Consider the following 18,105-nt stretch of genomic DNA (forward strand, 5'->3'; position numbering starts at 1 on the left):
CGCTACACCCAGCAGCAGGCTGCGGGGAGCAGGCGCACATGGGAATTGAAGGCAGATCGCTGACCGTGCCGCCCGCCGTCACTTGCCGAGCACGCACCGGGGTAGCCGACACCGCCGCGCACCACCGCTCCGTTCCTCTCCTCTCGAGCTGCCCACCTCAGTCACATGCGAGAGCCGCCGGCTGCGGCAGCTCAGCCTCAGCGCTCCCCAACCCAAGGAACGCACCAAAAACGCCCTCCCCTCCCGGACCCCCAACTCGCCTCGCTCGCGCTCGGCGGCGTCTCCGCGCTCCCGCACTCACGCACGCTTCCCTTCCCCACCCACGCGGACGCGGCCACGCTAAGCTAGCATAGCAGAGCCACCCTCTCCCTCCCTCCCTCCCTCCCTCCCTCCGCGCCGCAGCGTTCGTTTCGTTTCGTTACTCGTTCATCAGATCCAACGGAGAGGTGGGGGGAGGTGCCATGCCCACGCCGTCGCCGCCGCCGCTCCGCGTGGCGGCGCTGCTGCTCTGCTACCTCTGCCTCTCCCTCCTTCCCCTCCTCGCCTCCTCCGAGCCCGACGCCGACAAGGCGGCGCTGCTAGCGTTCCTCTCCAGCGTGGGCCGGGGCGCCACACCGCGCGCCCGCATCAACTGGCCCACCACCCCGCTCGCCTGCTTCAGCTCCGCCTCCGGTGCCCCCGGCTGGACGGGGGTCACCTGCAGCGCGGACGGCGCCCGCGTCGTGGCGCTGCACCTCCCGGGTCTCGGCCTCTCGGGCGCGGTCCCGCAGGGCACGCTGGGCAACCTCACCGCGCTGCAGCTACTCAGCCTGCGCTCCAACAACCTCTCCGGCCCGTTCCCCGCCGACCTCCTCCGCCTCCCCGCGCTCACGGGCCTCCACCTCCACCGCAACGCCTTCTCCGGCGCGCTCCCGCCCGGACTCGCGGGGCTCGCGGGCCTCCAGGTGCTCGACCTCTCCTTCAACGGCTTCGACGGCGGCATCCCGCCCGACCTCGCCAACCTGACCAACCTCGTCGCGCTCAACCTCTCCAACAACTCGCTCTCTGGCCGCGTACCGGACCTCGGCCTCCCCGCGCTCAAGTTCGTCAACCTCTCCAACAATCACCTCGATGGGCCGTTGCCCGCGTCCCTCCTCCGGTTCGCGGACGCTTCCTTTGCTGGCAACAACCTGACGCGCCCGCTGGCTCCGGCGCCGCCGGTTGTTCTCCCTCCTCCGTCTTCTGGCCTCGCCCCGCCTTCCGCCGCCACGAGCGCGAGGAGGCGGGTCAGGCTCAGCGAGGCGGCCATCCTCGCCATTGCCGTCGGAGGCTGCGTCGTCGTGTTCGCCCTCGCCGCGGTCATACTCATCGCCTTCTGCAACAGGGAGGGCCGTGATGACGAGACAGGGAGCGACGGCGGCGTGGTTGTCGGGAAGGGCGGCGGGGATAAGAAGGGGAGGGAGTCGCCCGAGTCCAAGGCCGTCATTGGCAAGGCCGGGGACGGTAACCGGATGGTCTTCTTCGAGGGCCCGTCGCTGGCGTTCGACCTGGAGGACCTGCTCCGCGCCTCCGCCGAGGTCCTTGGCAAGGGCGCCTTCGGGACGGCGTACCGGGCCGTGCTGGAGGACGCCACCACCGTCGTCGTCAAGAGGCTCAAGGAGGTGAACGCCGGCCGCCGCGACTTTGAGCAGCAGATGGAGCTGGTTGGCCGGATTCGACATGACAACGTCGTCGAGCTCCGCGCCTACTACTACTCCAAGGACGAGAAGCTGCTCGTGTACGATTACTACAGCAGGGGAAGTGTATCCAACATGCTTCATGGTACGATTCTTCTTGACCTCTCTCCTTCGTCCTGTTACTTTCATCGTTTCAGTGCTCAACCATTTGGAATTCACAATTTGCGATGGGCTTGATAACTACTGCTGTCTGTTTGTGCGTTAGAATTGTTGCAATCATGATAGTGAGACAGAAATGGTACTTAAGAAATGCGCTAGGAGATGTGGCAATTTAAAAGGAAGAAATTTTGTAATGTGGAGTGGTATTATGGTGACCTGGAGATGCCATGTTGCTTGTTGTTTGGGAAGGTGCTCATGGGTTGATAAGCTAACTGTTTGTTTAGTGCAAGCAACAAACTTTGCTCGACTTTTATCAGCTTGCTATAGGTAGGATGGACGATTACGATTGGGGTTTAACGATTGTTTGTGCCCTGTTACTTGTCTAGGCTCACATTTTAATCTTCTGATGTTGACTGTGGCACTTGAGGCTTTTTTGACTGATATATATTTGATAACTTCTCTTCTCTTGGCTTCGTATCATTAGGCCATACCAGTCAATACCTGCTCCTTTTTCTGCTTTGACAAAAAATTCCTGTTACTGACAATGAACAAGAATGGTTTCTTAACGTTGAGAGAAATGGAGCTTTTCCATATTGCTGAACATGCCACTTTTGACCTTTTTTTAAGGAAGAAGAGCTTTAGTGTTCTGTGCTTGGTTGGTTCACCGAAAGTAGCATGTGCTGCCATTTTCTTCCTTAATTTTGGTTTGTTGACTTGCTGTCATGTATTGAATTTCCTGTGTTCGTTAAGATCTAGCTGTTTGGTGCATTATGCTTAGCTGTCTTCACTTGCAATGTGTCTTCAAACATTATGCCATTTCAATTCAAGTTCACATGGCATGCTTGATGTGCGGTGGTCAACTCTGGTCACATCAGTGCCATCTTAGCAGCAAGATAATCTGTTTCCTACCTCATCCTATGAGGTTAAGCGGACCGTGAAATCTTGTCATGGTAACAAAGCGTACTTAAATCACATGATGTCATGGAATTTGAATAGAAAACTGCATAGTTAATTAGTTTGTAATTTGTAATCATGTGACGTTGTGAATATACTAGCTAGAAAGAAAGAGGGAGCTATAAGTGGTGGCAGGTATAGAAAAATCGCTGGCGGTTGTGAAAGAAAGCTGCATGACAGATGCACTAATAAGCAGACAGTAGTTGAGTGTTGTCACCTTTATTCCTCTCATGTTGAATTGGTAAAATCCTTCAATTAGTTAGCGTTGGTGTTCACTATCATGGCCCATTCCTCCATTTCAGTGTCAGAATCTGGACCATAGGAGCACCACTGGTAGATGTATTATGCATCAACTATCTGCAATCATGTTAGTTTTGTATCTGTATCATGATGGACCATTACATTTAACAGTAGAAACGTGCACTGCATGTCGGAACAGTTGGTTACAAATATTTAGGCTATAAAGGAGTACTTCTGTTATCCAGAAAACAAATATTAATTGTACTGTGGTCTGATGGCTAATATCTGATGTTGAAACACTTCTTGTGATTGAAGACATACATCTCATACTTCTGTTCCTTCTTTTTCCGCTTTCAGGGAAGAGGGGAGAGGACAGAATGCCATTGGACTGGGAAACCAGATTAAAGATTGCCGTGGGAGCAGCAAGAGGAGTTGCACACATTCACACCGAGAACAACGGGAGATTTGTTCATGGCAACATCAAGGCCTCCAATGTGTTCATCAACAAGCACGAATATGGCTGCATCTCAGACCTCGGCCTGGCATTGCTGATGAACCCGATCACAGCAAGGTCCCGTTCTCTTGGGTACTGTGCGCCAGAGGTCGCCGACACGAGGAAAGCATCGCAGTCTTCAGATGTCTACAGCTTCGGCGTCTTCATACTGGAGCTCCTCACGGGGAAGTCGCCTGTCCAGATAACCGGCGGTGGCAATGAGGTGGTCCACCTGGTGAGGTGGGTGCAGTCGGTGGTCCGTGAGGAGTGGACCGCCGAGGTGTTCGACGGTGAGCTGTTGCGGTACCCCAACATCGAGGAGGAGATGGTGGAGATGCTCCAGATCGCGATGGCGTGTGTGTCGAGGACCCCCGAGCGGCGGCCCAAGATGGCGGACGTGGTGAGGACGATCGAGGAGGTGCGGCGGAGCGACACCGGGACGCGGCCGTCCACTGAGGCCTCCACTCCGGCAGCCATTGAAGCAGCCCAGAACTGGGCAGAAAGCTCATCGGCTGCGCAGGAACGGTGAGAGTTCGTCCACCGGACGCTCGCAGCCGCAGCTGCTGATTCGTAGCTTCTTGTGTTTTGCTTTTCCACGGTAGGAGCACGGATGGTCGATCCTGTGCTTTTGGCGGGTGCTGTACCATTCATTCTTTTGTGTTAAGATTCGGTGTTACGAAATTGTAACAGAATGTCACGTGGACACGGCGGTCCGATTTGGCAGCAATTGCTCACTGCTGATTACTATCTCTTAAGCGAAGGAAGAAAAGCAGCTGTCTGATCTGCTGACACTCCGTTTTGTTCTGTTTTGCACCGTTGCTTCTTCAGCTCAGTTTATGTTGCTAGATCCAATGTTCGTTTCGCTGAAATTTGGTTTATGTTAATGCTGAAAAATACTGTTCACTGATTTACTATTAAAAAAAAACACTATATAATGGTTGATAAGCTGTATAGTGTGTCGTTGATTTTCATCCATTCAGCGCTAATTTATATACTTCCTCTGCTAAATTAATTGCACATCTTATTTTTTGAGAAGTTAAACTTTTTAAAATCTAACTAAATAAATATAAAAAAATATGGTAATATTTATAATGTGCAATAAATATTATTATTTTAATAGTTGAATATACAAATATTTATCATATATTTTTCAAAATCTAATCGATCTTAAGAAAAAAAATTGAGTGCAATTTTTTTGGGGGGGATGGAGGGACTATGGCCTTGTTTAGTTCCGAAAAAAATTCGGATTTCGGCACTATAGCATTTTCGTTTTTATTTGATAAATATTATCCAATCATAGACTAACTAGGCTCAAAAGATTCATCTCATGATTTACAGGCAAACTGTACAATTAGTTTTTATTTTCATTGATATCTAATGCTTCATTCATGTGCTCTAAGTTGATGTGACGGGGAATCTTAAAAAGTTTTTGGTTTTCGGAGTGAACTAAACAAGACCTATAAGACACAACTTGGACCTGATTATAAAGCATGTTCAGATAAAACAAAAAAAGTAGGCCCCCTCAAGTTAATTATTGACACGGGCTTTTGCAGCAAAAATAGGCCCTAAAAAAGTGGGCCTATCACGAGCCTGGCCCAAAGTACTGTGGGGCTGACAAAGTCGAGTATGTCCGGTGGGCATGCATGAACAGCAATTTTGGGTCCAAAATGACCTGTTTTCTTTTTTCCTCGGCTGCCCGGTTAAGAAAATTCTTATGTATGTTAAAAAAAAAAATTCTTATGTAGAGCAATTGTGCTGCGCTTATTTCTTATGAACAGCAGTTTTTCTTATTAGAGCAAAAATTGTGCTGCGCTTATTTGAGTTGAAGTGGTCACAGACGCACAAGTAAGTTTGCTTTGCTAAATTAATGGCCAACCGGGTGGTCTAAAGTGTACTCTCTCCGTCCCAAAAAGAGTGTCGTTTTAGGTTTTTGTGCCACAAGTTTGAATCGATTTGTAGAAAATATATGCAATATTTATAGCTCTAAATAAATTTGTTAAAAAACTAGACTTAAAGATCTTTCTAATGATACTAATTATGTACTATAAATACTAATATTTTTTACTATATATTTAGTTAAAGTTATTTCTCGGGAAGCGAAAACGACACTTATTTTGAGACGGAGGGAGCAGTGTGTTATAATAATGTTACTTCCTTGTAGTGTGTAGTGTATATAGCCGATAGAGTGGTTCGATCCCATGAAGCCGTGTCCCTGTGCCGCACAACCCTAGGTACCGACGTACCGTACCTTACACTGATGAACATGAATCCATTGCGTTAGTTTTTATTTTTATCTATATTTAATACTCTATATATATATATATGTGCCGTAAGATTCGATGTGACGAAAAATCTTAAAAAAATTTGGATTTTTGGCGTCAACTAAACAAGGCCGAAGAGCGTCCGCCAAGTCAGGCCATACGTTCCTCGCGTACGTCGTCACAGAGACATCTGAATGGCCGTCGAAGTACGTCATCTGGTTCTGGTATCGACAACATCGACAAATCTTGTTATCTTGCATTGCTGTCTAGTGTCTACTACCAAGTACAGTAGGCAGCCAAGAAGTACTAGCGACAACACCAAACCAACAAGGAGCGTCAACAAACTTTTATGCATGGTTCCGGTGGCTTTCACCGGTCAGTGTTATAGCACGGGGAATCCTTGCTCACAGTTGCAGCCTCCGCCGTCCGGTTCCGGTTGGCAGTGTGGCACCACCACCACCGCCGCCACTCCGTCCCGGCGGCGGCGACGTTATGGCGCTAAGCCAGCCGGCGGCGACGTACCGGTAGGCCGCCTCCGTCAGGTGCACGCCGTCCCAGAACAGACGAGCCGACGGGTCCTTGCACTCGTTGGCGCCAGGTTCGCCGCAGAAAACGTGCCTGTTGTAGTTGAACCGCCCGGGTCCTCCGCAGCAAAGCGTCAGCACGTCTTCATCAAACCCTGCAACCATCACGCACGGCGCATGCAGATGTCAGTTTCTGCAACCGCAGCTAGCTAGCTCGATCATGGCACGCAACAACTGTGTGCTCACCGAACTTGGCAGGCGACGTCACCATGTCGATGACGGGGCCGAAGAAGTCGGCGTAGACGACGGCGGAGATGCGGTGGCGGTGCCGGGACCGGAGCTCGCGCAGGGCGTCCTGAAGCAGCGCGTTGAGGTGGGCGGCCACCTCGTTGATCGCTCTCAGGCACCCCGTCCGGGGGTCGTAGCTCGCCGGGTCGTCGGGGTCGCCGAACGTGGCCAGCACCGGCGGCGCGCACCCCACCGGAATCACGCCGGGGACCACCACGGTTGTCGCCCCGTGCTCCACGATCAACCTCTGTACGTACGTATAACTCCAGCTCATCATCACTCACCTCACCAGTGCCGTTCTTGCAGGTCGTTAATAATGGAGTTGTTGTTAATTAATTACCTCGACGGCCATGGAGATGGTCCTGACGACGGCTGGGACGAGTGACCTGACTTGCTCGAGCCTCATCGCCGCCATGGCGAGGAGGTAGTCGTTGGCGCCGAACGCGCCTACGAAGAAGAGCGATCTGCCCAACAACTGGCTGCAGTCTGCATATATACACGCGTCAGATGCATATGCCAACGATCGGCGTCAAGAATTCGATCGGGGATATGGACATGCATGCCTTTTGGCGTGGCGCAGAGCGAGGGCTTGAGCGACTGGAACCACTGCAGCTGCACGGCGAGGCTGACGTTGAGTGGGAACACGCTGCCGCCGCCGGGGGGATCCCAGCGGTGGAAGAAGCTGGCGTCGAGGGCGGTGGCGCCCCCGACGGCGAAGTTGGCGCCGCGGCGGAAGCTCGTCGCCCCGTGACGAAGGAAAGGCGGGACGAGCGGCAGGCCCAGGCTCTCAGCTGCGACGGCGTACGTGACCAGAGAAGAGAGCGATCAGCTATATATATTTGCATTGTTGACGGCGCCGGCGGGATGGACCGGGGCGGCGGGCCGGGAACGCACCGAGGAAGTCGATGACGAGGCGGCCGTCGCAGTTGCGTCCGGTGGGGTGGCCGAAGAAGGTGGAGCCATAGGGCGGGCGCATCACGGGGCTGGCGATGGCGTGCCAGCCGAAGACGACGGGGCCGTTGCCGGTGTCCGCGTACGAGTCGCCCAGGCTGAAGATGGAATCGTAGCGCTGCTGCACGCGGAGAGTGGTGGATGAGGCGGGAACTGGCGCCGCCGCCGCCGCCGCCGACGACGACGACAAGACTAGGACGACGAGCAGCTGCCAGACGGCGCACGGCGGCAAGAGCTGCTTGCACCTCATCTTGCTCTCTCGCTCCCGGCCTCCTTCCGGGCCGTCGTGTGCGTCGTCGTCGTTGCTCAGCGGCACACAGACGACGACAGGTGGGGTGGCGATGGCCGATGGCGACGCGCAACGCAACGCATCAAAATATCAAATGTAGTGGACGACGGCTGTGTGGGCGTGGCTTGGCAGCTGAGCTCAACAGCTACAGCTAAGCTACCACGCATGGCTGGCTGGCGTGCCTGTACTGTTCCAGCAGCCATCCGTTTTGGGGGCGTTTTTGGAGCGCGGCTGGTGAAGCCGTGTGTGCCCGTTTCTGGCTACTATACGACGGATCGAGAGGGAATCGATCAGTGCAGTGGACGCGTTTTTTTTTTTTTTACCTTAAGGGCATATGTCCTCACTCTCTCATCTACTAGATTCGCTTTGAGAAGTGTACAAACACACATCTCAAAGCAGTTTCGCATTGAGATGTGTAGTTTCGCATTGAGATGTGTGTTTATACACTTCTCAAAGCGAATTCAATGGGTGTGAGAGTGAGGACATATGCCCTCAAGGACAAAATAAACTTTACCATCAGTGCAGTGGTCAGTGGACGTCCCTGTCGTCAAACTCCCTTCGCCTCTAATACGTCCTGTTGCTACTCACTAACACATAGACATATGGGTATGTAGGTTCTATGAACGAGTTTAAAGTATTTATATATTTATTATTCCATCCATTTCAAACTATATGACGTTTTAGTTTTTCTAAAAAATATTAATACTTTTAGAATGCATCTGAATATATATAATATACATCTAAGGAAAAGCTATGAATCTACCAAACACTACAGCATAGCTGTTTATAGAAGGCGTTTAAAAATACCTTTAAAAATCATCAAACTGCCTTCAAAAACTTTTTTAGGCATACTTAAGAATGCCTGCTATAAACTAGACTCAAAAGGTCATTTGAGACACTTTTTCAAAATGCCTTCTAATATCAATATATAAAGGCATTTTGTAGTTGCCTATAGTAGTTTTTAAAGGCATTCTTTATAAGCCTTCAAACCTTGATAGAGGCATTATTAAAAATGCCTCTAAAATCAACTCATACATACAGAAATTTGCTAGTAATTAATATCAAAAAGCACAAATCCATCGAGAAATTAACCAATGAAAGCACATGTTAACAGTACAATCCAAACATTTAAATCTTTACATACACAGTTATATTTGTAACCAAACACAATCAATAAGGTAGAAAAACAATCAAATATCTATCTTCAAATGGTGTTTCCATGTCCTTTTGTTTAGGTCCCTAATCCTGAATGATGCAAACGGAAGTAGTGGAAACAAAAGATGTAGACAGAGAAGTAGAGGAACAGAGCTTCCATGAATCAGATCACCCATAGCTGATATATCTCTGAATCAAGTTGATTAAACGAGCACCAGTATCATCAGTTTTAAGACTGAGAAATAATAAAGTTGTCTGCAATGAAAACAAAAAGGTTAGTGCTAAATAATCTCCAAGACAAATAATTTAGGTAGGACCAGTCATAAATAATCCTTCTTCTCTACCATATTACCCAATTTAAATCTTTGGTAGTGAAACTTGTGAACTACCCTACTACAAGCAGACCAATAGATAAAATCAGTAATAACAATGTTTTTTTAATACTGTAAACCAGTATTTAGTGCATTTGCATTTGTTGAATGCTTGCTTGCTTTATTCAGGATAAATAAACTCAATTAGAGACATAACGGAATGATCGTAGACTTCCCCAATGATGAAAGAGCTCTGACCTGGAGAAAAACATTTGTGGCCTGAAGAGTAGACTTTGTATCATGCTTACAGTGACCTCGGGTCCTTGAGCCCTCTTGTTTCAGAAAAAAGGGGAGAAGAGATCAAATAACCTTAGGCTGGCATATCTCATCTGACTAATGCTTATGTGTCACTGCCAATTACATGCTGCAAATGGTGAACTAAGTGAGTTTCAATGCATAGTGCATGTCAGAAATTAAAGCTCCAAACTATAATAAAGATAGATATTGAAAATTAATATTGTGATTATATATATCATTTGGTTATATCTAAGAAAATTACAATTATATTAGTCAACAGGCTCAGTCAAATGAATATTATCAACTGTCGAATTACCATAAAACTACCACTAAATCACATCGGGTACCTGAACATCACCTCAACAGTTGATATCAGAAAACTAGCGGTCCCTAATATTGACCAAGTAACTAAAATATAAGTACAACAAGACTGATAGCAATCAAGCTTAGCGTTACTCTACCGAGTGAAACGTCCACGGAGAAAGTAGTAATAGGCAGCAAAACATTTTGTAGCAATACTGCATGGTAAGTGCCAGCGTCAATGACCTATGCTGCGGCGTGCCGATTACGTAGCACCACTAGCTGTAGAGAACATATGGATCTGGATCTCAATGAGGACGGGCGGGTGAAGGTAGATTGATGGAGGATGTCAGAAATTCTTATTACCTTGAACGCATTTTATCGAACATGTGTTGGGTGTAATCCATGTGTGGAGGAAAACCTGAGGAAATGGCGTAGCGGACACGGCGTAAGCGCTTCAGAATCTCGACGTACCTAGCAATCTCCCCGTGCCGCTGCAGTTGCGCTGTGCTCCACGCGCAGCCTGACGCAGCCACGCCGTCCTCTGTGCGCCGCTCGACGCAACCACGGTGCCTCTCCACAGCTGCGTCGTCCTCCCCGCGCCGCCTGTGCAGTCGCACCGCGTACCCACAACTGTGTCGTCCTCCCCGCGCCGCCTGACACAGTCATGCCCCGCGCCCACCTCAGGCAGGCGTGACTCCAAATCATGAGCCTAGCGGCCGCCGCCTCCATCTCTTGCGAATTTGGGGAACGAGCGAGGTGGTGTACACAGGTGCTGCCTCTCCCATATGTTTGTTTTTTTATTTGAGTATTTGAGAAGGTCCCGATTCGTGCGTGACTATGTGCAGCCTGAGCAATAGTAGTACAGTTAAGGGCCAAATGCCTCTCCGTGTATGGATGAAACGAATGCGGCGTTCAGAAAAACGCCTCCAATGCTACAGGAATTTAAGGGTGTGATTGGTTGCTCCTTGGTCTGCCATCCGGGATGGAGGGTCTGTGTAGGCTCAAACCATTCCAGATTAGACCATGCACCTTCGTCTGTTTGGTTGCAAATGAGTGTAGCATACTGGATCATAGGAACCGTGTTTGGTTGCTTGTCTGGACAGTTTTGTGGTATGACTTGGTGTGACCAGCTGTGTTTGGTTTGGTGCATGACATAAGGTGTGAGCACACATGTATGATTTTGGTGAGGTTACCACTATAGTCACCAGCGAGAACAAAGACTGAACCATAGCAATAAATAATGTAGTATTGAACAAATTGGCCTCAGATATCAGATGCTCCTTGGTTGACCTTGATCTTGGAGCATAAGAAACAAAGTTTCAGTACCTCAACACAAGCTCAAGGTCATCAATTTTTGGTAACACAGTTGACATGCAAATAAGATATCATCATTGGCAATTCGATAGCACCAAAGTCCATTCACTGCACAAAAATGTAAGGGAAGAAACAACACATCATTGCAAAGTGCCATAGGTCTCAGTGCTTATTACGGGGGTGATTGGTTGCCCCAGAAATTCACCAATGCTACTTATCAGTACAGATTAGAGGATGCAAGCAAAAGTTCAGCCATCACAAGATAAACAAGGCGCGGCTGCCACACTCAAAGGTGCTCCTCCAGCGCCTACAATTACATTCACATCATCAACCATAGGCACTTTGCTCAGTTTGTAATAAATCAAAGCATCATCATGTGCAAGTGCAAGAGCAGACCACCACATGTCCAAAGCTCAAAAAAGGGTTTAACCATCACAGATCTGAATGTAAAACATGTGAAATCACAAGTTGACTGGTAGATCTACACAAGCACCGCACAGATCTAACCGGGTAACATCAAGAACCCTAGCTCCAAACCGCAAACAAAATCACCGCACAAATCAAAGCTCATACAGGGGGAGAGGGGAGGGGGAGGAGGAGGAGGGGGAGGGGGAGGTGACTTGTATACCGACGTGATCTAGGGAGGACCGCCAACGGTCCGCCGGAGATCGACGACGACGATGGCAGAGAGAGGCCGAGAAAGTGGAAGAGAATTCACCGCGCCGGGAGAGGAGAGGAAGGAGAGACGCCAAATGAGGGAGGTAACCCTAACGCCCACCCCCGCGCGTGCTGGGATGCTCCAATCTCCCGCGCTCGCGCCTCCCCTTCCCGCCAAGGAGCGCACTGTCCGGGATGGCGAGGGAAGCTCGCCTCGAGAAGACGGCCTCAGCCGGGACGGAGGGGGAAAAGAGAATGAGAAGATACACCAAAACGATACAAGTTGAGAAACCAAACACGAGCCAGGTGCACAGAGTCATACCGGATGGGCATTAGGATGCCACCGTCGGGGCAACCAATCACCCCCTAAGACGTTATGAGAAAAGCGCCTCCAATGCTACAAGCAATTAAGGCGTTTTTTTATATTAGCCTTCTATAAAAGTAGTTTCAAAGGCTTTTTTATAAAAATGCCTTTAAGCAAAAGCAAATTAAGGCAATTTAGAAAAAAAGCCTTTAACAAAATGTCTTCTATTATGAGACGTGTTGTAGTGAAAGTTAAACATTTTATAATTTGGAACATATGGATTAGTATATAAGTAAAGCCAAGAAGCTAGCACCACACTAACAACGTCCAGGATAAGACAATGCACGGATTTTTCAATGTTGATTCTAGAATCCTAGCTCTACGCTGACATCTCTAAGAGTTTTCAAAACTCACTCCCAATCTTGATTTTCATGGCAGGACTAAAAAAACTCTTCTCTAACAGATCAACAACTGTTTATGTCAGCTCCTAATCTTTAGCGTCCAATCATGCGAAAAGATAGTGCGTATATCCAATGGGCGCCAATCTTGCGGTAGAAATATGTTTGAAAGAAAAAAGAGAAATAACAAGGTTTTAAATACAAATGTACATTATAAAGAAAGTATAAAAGTTTCTTTCATAATTTGAAAATATTCTAGAACTTTTTATACAAAGTTACCTTCGAGCTTTTAAGAGAGAGATACACGAATATCGAAAGATTCACAATTTGAAGTTCTTCCGGTTACTTCGAAATCTTACCTTTGTCGGACGAAGGAACAACGGCCAGCTGAGCTGTTTGTGATTGTATCTTTTTGTCAGATTGTATATGTTCTACTTTTTTTAGCGCTTTAAGAGCAACTGCTAAAATTAGTAGCCAAATTTTATTATTTAGCCATTTTATAAAATAGAAAACTTGTTAAAAAAGAAGATATCCATTGTTATTTTACAAAATCAGCTATTAAGCGTCTATGGTTGGCTATATATGGCCACTGAAATTAAGGAATAGCCAGCTTGCTATCTATATCTCTTATATAGATAAACCCCACTAGCTAATTCTCTTAACATGCATGCAAAGCATCCACACCATCATTCACTAGAGCATCTCACTAACTAATTCTTTTGCCATGCAAAGCGTCCATATCAACATCCGCTAAATCATCCCACTAATACATTACTCCGCCATGTAAAGTGTTCACATCATTATCCACTAATAAACGAACTAACACATACCATTTATCCTGCATCTATGTTATTCACATTAGCAAACCACATCATTTTCTAACATATATTTAGTTGTCCATGCTATAATACTAAAAATCATCCACAAATATATATATATTATGATAGTATAATTTTACTGGTAATTCTCGCAGCAACGCGAGAGCATTCTTCTAGTTTTACAAAATCAAATAACACATTTGTTGGAGCTTACTTTTTCTATACAAATGCTAAAATAGCCTCTACAACAAGAATAACCAAGCAGTTGTTGTTGGAGTTGTTTACTAATTTGTTTTTAGAACTATCGAAGATATTGGAAATAGTTGGAGAAAGCCTTTTTTAGTGACTTGACAGACTTATTGATTTAGGTACATCCAAAAACCCAAAACTTTACAAGATTCCCCGTCACATCGAATCTTACGGCACATGTATGAAGTATTAAATGTAGATAAAAATAATAACTAATTGCACAGTTTAACTGTAAATCACAAGACGAATCTTTTAAGCCTAGTTACTCTATAATTAGACAATGTTTGTCAAATAAAACGAAAATGCTACAGTGTCAAAATCTAAAAACTTTTTACATCTAAACAAGGCCTTACTAAGAGAAAAAGTGTTTGGTAAATCAATGAGTCTTTTCAAGTGGATAAAAATGTTAGGACAACATTTGTTAGATTTTTCAGCAATTTTGTATCAGAAATCTTAGACTATTTCTAAATAACCTAATCACTTTTGCACTTTTTTTTCTCTTATACATTTATATCTATAACTATGTCCTTGGAGCATCCTCAAGATATTAGCCAATATGATTTGCCAAATTTACTGATTTAGCTACTTTGTAAAATACTCTCTCTATTCCAAATTATAAGTCATTCCAAGAATCTTGGAGGGTCAAAATATCTCAAGTTTGATCAAAATTATAGAAAAAATCACAAAGTTTTATGGCATCAAATTAATATACTATGAAAATATAATTAATAAAGAACGAGTGATACTTAAATTGATATCATAAATGTTATTATCGTACCATATAAATTTGGTCAAACTTAAGATGCTTTGACTATTCAAGATTTTTGAAATGACTTAACAATTTGGGATGGAGAGAGTAGATTAAAAAAAAAGATAAGACTACTCCGAGAGACTCTAAAATGTAGAGTTTCCATAGTAAAAAGTGCCACGTCGACAGGCTTAAGAGGCATCCTAGCCAGATCTCAATCACATGGAAGATGTGCATGTTGTTACCTTCTTGGTCATTATATAGCCTCGTTTGGCACGGTTTCACTTCACCAATAAAGCTGTTTTTTGGAGCTTTAGCTCTATAAACAGCTCTATCGGTGGAGCTGGAGCCATTTTGGTAAATTGTTTGGTAGAATGTGCTCTCACAGAACGCCACGTAGGATGAGGTGAAGCCGGAAGAAGCCACTATTTTTGTCTCTTTCACACCCCAAAGCTTTGTGAGAGTATGTTTTCAGGGGCTTCATTAGTGGAGCCATTTTATTTTACCCCATTTGACATAAAACGGCTCCAAATGGCTCCTGAAGCCGTTGGAGAAGCCGTGCCAAACGGGGCCATACATGCAAGTATGCAACGCGCAAAGAGAGGATGGATGGCCACGGCAGGGGCTATAAAAGAATAGAAAGCGAACACTATACTATACATGGATACTAAATTTAGAGTTATTTATCATACTTTTTCTGTCAGTCAGCAGTGTTTTTTCTCTCATAATAAATCAGCCGGCGAACATATCCTAGTCTCTTGGAGATGACTTTTTCTAATACAAGCTATATTTAGCTTTTAAAAATTCTTCGACTAATGGGTTGCCACTCGGCGTGCGCGCACCCTTCGTCTCGTTTAACAAGTGGGCCACCGCCGCCGCCGTCCTACGCCGGGTGCCTAGGCCTTCGTCGGTCCCGTGGTCCTTCGCCGGCGAGAGGACCTGTGGAAGCAGCCACAGGAAGCCTCTCTGTTTTGCTTGCGCGCCAGGCCGGCCCACCGAGGCCCAGTGTGCTAGCGGTAAGGCCTGCCTCACGAAATCTAAAGTGTGTCTGCAGTGAATAGGATAGGACTTAGGAGGAGTGCGATCTTGTTCGCCCACAGTGCATGCACAAGGAAGATGTTCCAAGAAAACTGACAACATGTTGCTAAAAAAAAACTGAGAACATGCAACCATCAACAAGTACATTTTGCAGTTTGCACAGACGAGAAAGCAAGGGTGTGAGCGTGTTTCACTCAAAAAACAAATTCAACCCCTATAGAGCGTGAAGTGAAGGCATTGCTTAGAGCTGCACTATACACACCAAACGACCAAAGTGTGTTTCACTAAGGCCTTGTTTAGTTCCAAAATTTTTTGGGAAATCGACACTGTAGCACTTTCGTTTGTATTTGACAAATATTGTCTAATTATTGACTAACTAGGCTCAAAAGATTCATCTCATCAATTCCGACCAAACTGTACAATTAGTTTTAATTTTCGTCTATATTTAATACATCATGCATGCGTCTAAAGATTCGATGTGACGGAAAATGTGAAAAATTTTGCAAAATTTTCTGGGAACTAAACAAGGCCTGAGTTCAGAAATACAGAGAAGAGGAAAAAATGGTCACAGTGGACTAAAAAGAGGCGTCAGAAGCTGTCCATATCTTCATTGCTAGAATTCTCCACGCCAACAAATTTTTGCAGTCACCTCGGAACAGGAGGGACTAGAACATCCGTGACACCCACCAGCATGCGAACAACTACATGTAAAAAAACTTAAGGTGTCCATGGTGTATTTTAGAAAGACTACAGATACTCAACGAAAAATTGAATGTTAACTGTTCAGTAATCATCATAAGTCCTAAATTTGATGCATCACCTCTCTTATCTAGTACTGTTGCAAAGCTCATCAATAAAAACTTCAATACTAAATGGCAGCCTGCTTTCGCATGAAATGCGAACAACCAGGCACCATCCGGAGGACTTCAGGATCGTCTTCGAGTTGCCGCATCAACGGACGCTCGCTCTCCGTGTCGGGGCCGTGCGCGTGAAGGAAGGGGGTGTTTTTCGGCATCATCCCCTGGTACGAGCATGCTGGCCATCGAGAACCTTCCCTCCCAAGCCTGGAACTTTGAGGTCCTGAAGGAGTTGCTGGGGGGAGGTCTGCCTGCTTGACAAGATTGATAGAGCCACATACCGTCAGACGTGCTCTACTGCTGGGCGTGGATGTGGTACCCCGATCTCCTACCCCGCGCTAAGACGGTGACTTTCTGAGGACGCGCCAGCGACCGCAGGCAGGGGTGCCCACCAGCCCCGACGACAAACCCAACTGACCGGGACGACGACAAGGCGGCCTCCTGGCCGTTTTGTGGAGCGTGGTAAGCAGGTCCTAAACCTGCTACGCCGCGCTGGAGGCTCTTCCAGTGCAAGCAGTCCAGGCACTGGAACATTGGGGGTCATGAGGACATGGCTGAAGACAGTGGGCGGGGTCGGAGAATTTTACGAGACGACCACTCCTCGCCCCGTCGTGCGCGCCGTGAGGACGCTGATTGGGAGCGGCGCAGATCGCGCTCTCCACACAACCTGAAGCATCAATACAAGCATCCTGACATGACATGGAGACTGCCAGAAACGACCTGGGCTCCATCCGACTGTCGGACACTCTACAGCCTGCATTCGGGGCACCTCCCCCTCCTCCAACACACCCAGATCCGATGATGGATTTCTTCAAGGAGACATGTGTAGGCGACATCTGGTCAGTGCCACCATGGCCGTTGGGTGGCCATGACCACAATGGTTGAGGAGGCCCTAGCAGCCTGCACGGAGGCAACCAACAGGCCTCTGTCCTTCTCACCCCCAGGAAGCCCACTGGCTGATGAGCTGCGCTCCCCAATTTACACCCCAAGCAACTGGGACAAGCTAGCTGAGCTCAACGAGGAGGCAAGAGCCCTTGGTTGCCAGAATGTCATTCATTTTGGGCCAGGGATTCAGCAGGAGGTGGATGGCCAGGTGATCACGGCCGGTATCACTGAGCAGGTAGCAGAAATGATGCTGGAGGAGCGCAGAAACAACATTGTCAACAGCATCTTCGTTCCCTGTGAGCAGCCGCTGCTACAAACTCCGATCCAGAAGCAGCAGGACAAGGTAGAAAAGGCTAAGGCACCCAGGACGACAGTAGGGGGGCTACCAAGAAGCTCCAGGCAGAAGGCAAAGGTTTGTTCAGTTCCAGTTTCCAGACGTGCAACCCACCGTCTGATCAAAGCTTTCGAGGTGAAAGGGCCCAATGAGCCAATCGGTGAGCAGGCGCTGGAGGCCTTCGCCAAGACCTTTAGCACGCCTCTCACCCCGCAGCAGATTGCAGCAGTCCGTAGCCTGACTTCACTAGACAGCGGAGCAGTGATGGCAGCGTCAGCACAGCTGGCAGCAGCCGAAGGGGCAGACACCATGGGAGATGCTGCGCTGTGAGGACGTCCGGATTCAGAACTTCAGCAAGCTTCCCCTCCTCATGTTAGCTATTGATGTCCTTGTTCGTTCAGTTGTGGTTAGTCGGTTGTTGTCATGTAGAAGGAAGGTAGATGTTGGTGGTAAGATAGGGATGAGAGTCATGCAGTGTTGTAACAAGTCATGTAAGTGTAGCAGCATGCAGTGCGGCTGCAAGAGTAGTGTGTACTTCTCTTGGCTCCTCCATGGATGCTATGGCTGTTGGTCGAAAATCATGTACTCGTGGGTCGCAGAATCAATGTTGGAAGTTCATGTCT

The 18,105-nt window shown here is 47.5% G+C and overlaps 2 protein-coding genes across 2 annotated transcripts; one reads left to right on the forward strand and one right to left on the reverse strand.

Moving 5' to 3' along the window:
* LOC8079480 (probable inactive receptor kinase At4g23740) lies at positions 1 to 4,305 on the forward strand. The gene is made up of 2 exons (XM_021456728.1): positions 1 to 1,800; positions 3,366 to 4,305. Exons 1-2 carry the CDS (start codon positions 462 to 464, stop codon positions 4,028 to 4,030), a joined length of 2,004 nt encoding a protein of 667 aa, XP_021312403.1. The 5' UTR covers positions 1 to 461; the 3' UTR covers positions 4,031 to 4,305.
* On the reverse strand, positions 5,958 to 8,149 carry LOC8079481 (GDSL esterase/lipase At5g45910). Its single transcript, XM_002457061.2, has 5 exons — positions 7,469 to 8,149; positions 7,138 to 7,365; positions 6,915 to 7,060; positions 6,533 to 6,821; positions 5,958 to 6,441 (listed from the first exon to the last, which is right to left on the reverse strand). The coding sequence occupies exons 1-5, from the start codon at positions 7,773 to 7,775 to the stop codon at positions 6,167 to 6,169; spliced, it is 1,245 nt and encodes a 414-aa protein (XP_002457106.1). The 5' UTR covers positions 7,776 to 8,149; the 3' UTR covers positions 5,958 to 6,166.

The sequence above is a fragment of the Sorghum bicolor genome, chromosome 3 (genome assembly GCF_000003195.3).
Source record: "Sorghum bicolor cultivar BTx623 chromosome 3, Sorghum_bicolor_NCBIv3, whole genome shotgun sequence".
NCBI lineage: Eukaryota > Viridiplantae > Streptophyta > Magnoliopsida > Poales > Poaceae > Sorghum > Sorghum bicolor.